This window comes from Aquarana catesbeiana, linkage group LG02, assembly GCF_042186555.1.
Source record: "Aquarana catesbeiana isolate 2022-GZ linkage group LG02, ASM4218655v1, whole genome shotgun sequence".
NCBI classification, from domain to species: Eukaryota; Metazoa; Chordata; class Amphibia; order Anura; family Ranidae; genus Aquarana; species Aquarana catesbeiana.
Genome location: NC_133325.1, coordinates 700,360,319 through 700,368,393, shown reverse-complemented (window position 1 = coordinate 700,368,393; position 8,075 = coordinate 700,360,319). Strand labels below are relative to the sequence as shown.

Sequence of the window (8,075 nt, the reverse complement as noted above, 5' to 3'; positions counted from 1 at the left end):
TGCTTTGACATTATTTTTTTGGTTGAATAATGATTTGATTTGGTATATTTTCTTTTTTCGATGCATAGAATGCACTTTTTGTTTAAGTTCTATTGGCAGATAGCATGTCTAATTTTATTTTCTTTTCTTTTTTTAATGCACAATAAAAAAATTGTGGAGAATAATACTTGGCTATGTGTTTTACTTCAAAATGACAGTTTGGGAGTAGGCAGTTACATTTAAAAAAATACAATGTAAAATTGACAAGGGACACCAACATAGTTGTATCTTTGATCTTAAAAACTACAGGATAATGGTGTTGTGGTAACTTGCCCAAATTTGAAAAAAAAAAAAAAAAAGCATAATAATATTATTCTTGATATCACTAGAAAAAAAAAAGCCTTTGAAAATTTGTTTGCAATAACTCCATCAGTATCACCAACAAAGCAGTTTCATTATTATCCCATTAAAGAAGAAGAGAATGTGCTCTGCATTTCAAGATTTCATAATTTGCCACGTCACGAATGTTAATTCTCCATTACAAATGCTAGTTTACAAGACCGACCGCTTCTGGCTCGTCCTTGCTTCCGAGCATGCATGTTTGTACTTTGGACTTTTGTCCGACGGACTTGTGTACACACGCTCGAAAAATTCGACAACAGACATTTGTCCTGCGATCCAACATTTGTCCATGGAAAATACGACAAAAATTGTCCGATGGAGCATACAAACGGTCGGATTTTCCACCAACAGCCTGTCATTGAACATTTCCCGTCGGAAAATCCAATCATGTGTACAAGGCTTAAGTGTGAAGCACAAAACTGAAATACCCCGATTAATGAACATCCCTTTTAAACCAGGTCATGATCTCAACTAATGCCCTTACTCTTTCTATATGTATATTACTTAGTCACCTTGATGTTAGGTTTGCCGATGACTCCTGGGTGTGTCAGATTAAATTACAATTATGTATGTATGGTAACCAGTTCTACTGCTCTAACAAGTTAGCGCTGCTTAAAATGTATTTTGTCAGTCTAAGAAGTGAACGCCATGTAACACAGAACATACAGAAAAAAAGGGTTTGAAATTGGTTTGTAGAAGTTGATTTCTTTTCTTAGCACTGGGTGTGCTGATAAGAGAACAGACTGTATGTTTATATATTTTTTTTTTATTCAATTAGACTGCAAAGTTAAACTTAGCAAACTGTTAAGTAATTCTCGTCTTGCATGAAGCCTAAGCAGGTCCTTTGCAAAATGAAATGCTTCACCATACTTGCATAAAAAAAAAACATGTGGACCATGGCATCAATGATATGGTATCAATGATATATTTCTGCAGTGTTTTGTTTACCTTTAAATTCATTTATTTGGTGATCAAAGCTAATACGTGCTGGTCCATGATAAGCATGTAGTATGTTAGAGGCTAAGAATTGTGGCGAGTTAAGAACTTCCTTTAGACCCCCTTCACACCTTTGCGATGCGCTATGGTGAGTTGTGCATGTTAACGCATGTACAGTATACTTTGTTCCCTTTTTTTACTTTTTCTCTTGGTGCTAGGAACCGCATGCCGAAGATGACACGCTTCAGACTTTCCGTGTTAAGAATAAAGGTATCATTCATTTCATTAGCCCCTTCTGCACCGCTTTTTACACAGTAAATTTTCTCTATTCACATCACTTTCTGCCACATTGTAGAGCACAGGATTATAGTGTCTTCATATCAGATCAAATATACATTTATATACATATGACGGCGTCCCAGAACAAAAGGCCGCACTGTCTCGCTGTCATTTGAGGGTGGGCGGGCAGCAACTGGTTAACTTTGGTGTAATTGGCCTTAAAATCCATCTAGATCTAACAGCAACTCACAGAGCACCAGTACAACATACACTATATTGTCAAAAGTATTGGCACACCTGCCTTTACAAGCACATGAACTTTAATGGCATCCCAGTCTTAGTCCGTAGGGTTCAATATTGAGTTGGTCTACCCTTTACAGCTATAACAACTTCAACTTTTCTGGGAAGGCTGTCCACAAGGCACTGATGTTGGATTAGAAGGCCTGGCTCACAGTCTCCACTCTAACAGATGAAACTGTTATAGCTGCAATGGGTGGGCCAACGCAATATTGAACCCTACGGACTAAGACTGGGATGCCATTAAAGTTCATGTGTGTGTAAAGGCAGGCTTCTCAATACTTTTGGTAATATAGTGTATATCAAGACATATAGATATATACATTATACACAAAAAAAGTTGAAAAAACATGTATTGCTATAAAAATATATCTACTTTTAAGATACAAAGGTCTGATCCAAGTGGATCCAAAAGTTATCATTGCATAAAAGAAAGCAAATGGACATTTGTAACTAGTTCAATAAATCACACAGACCCTTAATTAACAGCAAGAACCGATTGTGTACATCGGCCGAAACCAACAAACCAAGCAACCAGCCAACCACAGACTGCATTTTGTTACTGTTCAAAGCCATATTCTGTTTGGCAACTGTTGGTTCCTAAAAAAAAGAAGTAACTACAAAATTACAGTTGCTCTTAATTCCTTTGCCTGCAAGTCATATTTCACCGCTGTGCCATTTATGCATAGTGCTAGTTCACCTGCACGTATGTAAAGTAAATGTCCTCTTAATATCTGTATATTAGACAAAGGAATCAAAGCTTTATCAAATACAAGATAAAAGAAAATCAGTTACAAGATACGCCATCTTGAGGCAGAAATGGCTTCTGTGTCATTAAACAGGATTCCCCTTTCTATATAGACACAGAAATCTCTATATTTTCAGGAGTGTCCAACTTTGAACCTCCACTGGTCAGCAGTAGTACAGCAGCTCAGATATGAGCAAAGCTCTTTGCTTTTCCCATTTTGTTTTCACTGCAGGCAGTGTCACTCTCAGAAATGAACCCAAATGCCCTGTACACACGATTGGATTTTCCTATGGTAAATGTTCGATGGGACCTTGTTGTCGGAAATTACAACCGTGTGTAGGCTCCATCACACATTTTCCATAGGAATTTCCTTCACACAAAATTTGAGATCTGGATCTCAAATTTTCCGTCATTAAAATCCATTGGAAATTCTGATCGTGTGTACACAATTCTGACGCACAAAGTTCCACGTATGCTCAAATTTAAGCAGAAGAGCCGCACTGGCTATTGAACGTCATTTTTCTCGGCTCGTTGTACGTGTTGTACATCACCGCGTTCTTGACGTTCGGATATTTTCAACCAACTTTGTGTGACCGTGTGTATGCAAGACAAGTTTGAGCCAACATCCGTCGGGAAAAAAACATGGATTTTGTTGTCAGAATGTTCGATCGTGTGTACAGGGCATAAGGCTTTGTGTGTCTTTGGCTGCCAGAAAGCAAAGCAGCTCTGAAGCTGTCTGGTCCTTTTGCATATATTTCCTTGTTGGTTATGTTTAGAACTAAAAAATATAATTTTGGGAATATACCTGTATGTTTTTAGTCCAGTAACTGAGACATTTTCTATATAAATATTTCATATTTTCCACTTCCAGCAAGAGACATTTGGTATGCATAAGGAAACAATCCCATGTAATCCACAGGGATTAATTGTGAAGAGTGTAAATATTCTGTTGTTGGTCTGTGTATAGCCTGTGTCGTGAACTGACTGGAATAACAGCTAAAGCACACACACACCTGACGTCTCCCTTCATCCTAGCAGAGACTGCGACTATTATTAATATGCAGCAAACAAGCGTAGAACCAATGTGTGCTTTGGTATTAGACAAATACCATGTGCTCTGCGAACAGAGTATAATACAAACAGCTTGCAATCAATGTTAAAGCTCAACTCCATTTAGTTTTACTTGAAAATACTTCTGCAAAGTTTTTATTGCTGTCAGTGATCTGAGATTCTTCCTTCTCCAATATGTCTAAAACAAAGAAAAAAGTTTTGGATGGAGTTGGGCCTAAATTTAATAAATAAAGTTAAACAATAAAAAAAATGAAAAAATATAAATTTTAAACTTGAATAATTTATCTATCTATCTATCAATGAGTGTGTAGTAAATGAGGTGAAGCAAAGTAAAAATTCTGTTTGTAAAGAATATCCAATCATATAGGATTTTTTCTTGCACACGGATAATTAAAGTCAACAAAGCTTCAACCTATTCACTAAGGTGAGTGAAAATTCGCTTTACTAAGTTAATAGTCTCCATTCTTTTAGTAAATAATTTGTATGTCTCCCAACATACAAGTCTAGGACCCTCCTCCAACATCTGATTTTTAAAGAGAAACAACATTTTCTTTTGCTATATAGAATATATATGTATCTATATACGGTATATATATCTATATCTATATATAGATATAGATATAGATATATATCCATATATCTATCTATATATATATAGATAGATATATATCTATATATAGATATATATCTATATATATAGTATTGCAGGCATATTTGGCTGCCCTGTGTACATAAATACTAATTTTAATATTACAAACTATACAAAGAAACTACATTCATATCTAAATCAAATTTTTTTTAAAACTACAGATTCACTTTAAATACGTAGCATCAGAATGCACACATATTTGTGCAATAATGTACATTTCAATGACCATAAAATAGTAGAATTTTGTTTTCCTTTTATGAATGTTCCTTCAATTTCCTAATTGTTAGTTGGGTCCAACTGACATTTGTTAGTGAACGCATTGATAGATTTGAAGGAGCGGTCTGGAGATTTTAAAATCCCTGCTCTTCTCCCTCTTCTTTCTACAGGGCTTTCAGGACAGATCAGAGCAATTCTGCTAGGTCAGTGCTGGCCCAGAGAATCACAGGCTGTCACTGTGGTCCTTCATCTGCTAAAGATATTTTCCTGGATGTCCCTGACTTTATCAGAAACCACCTTTCATACTCCTGCTCCCAAAACCTCTATGGTTTTTGTTCTTGATGTCCTGGAATATGAGGATATGGATCAGCATGTACAAATGGCTATTCTTGGGGCTCTCTTTCAATCCTGCAAACTCATACTGATGGACTGGAAAGATCCTTGTCAGGTCACCTGAGGCCAGGTGACAGATGCACACCGTTGGGGTCAGGAGTGCACCGCTAAGGTAGTGGACCCTATGGCTGACTACTGCGGATGGAACTCTGGGTGGTTTAGGAAAGCAGGTCCACTGGAGCACCAACACGGACCGCACTGGGAGCTAGAGCATGAGATTCCCCAGGGTGCGGAGTCTAAGAGCCAGCAGGTGTTCTCCAGAGCCTCTAGTGGTGAGGATGGACTGTGCTGCAACTGGCTCCAGGTCGCAGTCCCCAGAGTCTCCCAGCTCATGCTCACAGTAGGCTGCAGGAGGATAGCGAGGAAGCAGCAGCCCAGGACAACAAGGGATAGTCAGAAGATAAGCCAAACTAGCAGACAAGGATAGACAGAGAACTCGCCAAAGGTCAGGTTAATAAGCAGGCAGGGATAGTCAAAGAAAAAGCCAAGATTGGTAACAGAAACAGACGTAGAGCACACGGCAAGCAGGAGAAAGGAAACCAAACACACAATGTTGCTCGGGCATGGCAGGCTTGGACAGCACGGTGTTAAATAGTGTATCCTGTAGAGGCTAGGGTGGAGCCACGCTGAGGGAAGATTACTTAACCATGCAGGTGTGAGAGTGCAGCCCAAGGCTGATCACAGACCAGAGGTACACAGACAGGGCATGAAGGTATTACTGGCGATTCATGACAATCCTCTTCTCCCTATCAACCAGCAAGGAATCGATTAAATTAATATGTACTGTATTTGTGGATGGAGAACCGGGCCTCTGTTAAGGCAGTACAACCAGCCCTCTGGTACTGGGCCCGGGCCCCACCAGCTCAACAGGGGGGCCCAGGCAGCTTTGTTGTCCATCTATAGCATGCAGACATTTTGACATAGATGACCTTTTGAGCAAGGCTCAAATCCTTATAAGGGCTGTCTGTCACACTGACAAATTGTGACAATTATAAGTGGCTGAGGCATTCCCCGCCCCACAGACACACATATACAAGCCTCTTGTATATCTATACCTGAGCCACTTATGATTGGTGGGGCACTGTGATGGGGGAAGGGGGCCCTACCAGGTAGGAAGTATGGGGCCCCATGATTTCTAACAGCAGCCTTAATGGAGAAGAATGCTTACCTTATATAAGAGCACCAGACCTAAGTTTGAAAGAATTAGACTACATCAGGAGGTGGAAGTCTTATTTTGTTCCACCCAAACTCCAAGCAAATCTGCGTCTTCAAAGTTTCTTCCTTGCCCTGGTACATTTTCATTGCTAATGTATAAGGGTCAAGATGTTAAACTGAGAGTTCTCTTTGGAGATACAGTATTATGACAATAAACAACACCGCATCAGTGTTACAGCAGCCTAAAACTAAGACAGGGAGTGCGAGTTTGGCAAAATAGCCACAGCAAATGTACAGAAGCAGGATTGCAAGAAAAAAGGTCTCACCAATAGAGTGCTCAAGAGATAGTTTTTGAAATCATAGGGTGGGTTAATTCTCCAGCACCCACAAAACATAAAATATTAGTTTTGGGTCGACTGGCCCCTAAGGTAACACTCATATGCCTTTCTTGTTAGGCCACCGGCAATGAAAATGGGAATATGTCGCTGCATATATTTTATGCATATTGAATAGTCTAATAAATGTTTAATTGTATCGTCATATTGTGCATTTCATCCCATGACACGTCTCAGTGCTGATTTTAGTCAAGAGTTTTGTATTTTCTTTTGAAGAAGCCACACTGTAAAAACAAAGAGAATATATAATTATAAGACAAAATACATTGTACTACAAATATACAATGATTAAAGTAATTAAAAAAAAAAATATATATATATATATATATATATAAATATATAACTAGGTATAAGTAAAAAGTACAATCACTATATATAAACTGCTTTTGCATTATCTTCATACCTTTAACAATACTTTGTCTTAATATCTTATATAATAATAATAATACCAGAATATTCATGATATTATTAAGAATTGGTAATGACTGGTGATATCTGTGTGTGAAGCAGCTTCAATCCCCTAATAGCAGTGTTTTTTCTTTTTTTTAAATCCTGGGCCAAATACTAGCTACTGAGCAGGGAAACTGAACTTATTCAGCTTCAAGTGAACTGACTGTGGAAGACAAAAGTATGTGGCCTGGGAATTGGTGATTGGACACAGTTGATGCAAAAGAGAAGCTGCATTTTACATCATCAGTCATAGCCTATTAAAAGATATAAAGAAATAACAACACCATCTTTTGCTACAAAATTCAGCTTCGCTCTAGAAATTTCCTCCATAGTACATTTTTTTTTGTTTTACAGCTGATAGTTCTCAGGCTGAATGCCAGGTCATCCTAGAACCATCCCTAGCCTGTGACTGAATAGTGAAAGGAGAAGCAGCACAGTGGTGAGCTAATTTCTCTGTCATTCTGCTTTCTCTTTCTATCAGCATGCTTCCCATCATCACAGGCTTCTTGTACTGCTTCTTCCGCTCATACTCCAGTCCTACTGTACAGGGATTGCAAGGTATCAGGTCAAATGTAGGTATTTATACTGTTTGCGTTTAAAAAGCACAGTATATTCCAGGATTCTATGCATAAAATGAAAAATGTTGGGCAACCTGGATAATAATAATGCCCATCTATTTTGGTCATGTACTACTAGCTGTCTATATGTAGCAAGGTCCCAGGCCTCCTTCAGTCTAATGAGAGCCTCCAGAGCCAGGAACAGCTGACATCCTTCTGTATAGAGTGGGTTACAAGCCATAGTGGGTGTAATGTAAGGTAGATTCATGGGCGCCAGACACTTCTTGAATGCAAAGAGATTTATTTTCTCTTGAACAGAACTGTGAGAGAGAGGGTTTAGGGTCAGGACACCCTTAGGTAGTTGCAATGTCAATTGGCAGACTCCGAGACGTCTACAGGTAGACAGCCATGCAGGGAAAGGCTTCTAGCAGGGCACCACATCTACGTTGTCTCCTATCGCAACAATCTTAGAAAAGTTCCTAACACAAACTGTAACAAACTCCTTTACTTTTATACAATTGCTTCTTGTGGATTCTCTGCCCACTGAG

The 8,075-nt window shown here is 38.6% G+C and overlaps 1 protein-coding gene across 1 annotated transcript in view; it reads right to left on the bottom strand.

Moving 5' to 3' along the window:
• Positions 1–2,248: 2,248 nt before the first annotated feature.
• ITGAE (integrin subunit alpha E) overlaps positions 2,249–8,075 on the bottom strand; it is a gene marked incomplete in the record, with an annotated part of 127,303 nt that continues 121,476 nt past the window's right edge. The window contains 1 exon segment of the mRNA XM_073616887.1: positions 2,249–6,744. Within this exon segment, the coding sequence (XP_073472988.1) occupies positions 6,706–6,744 (39 nt within the window).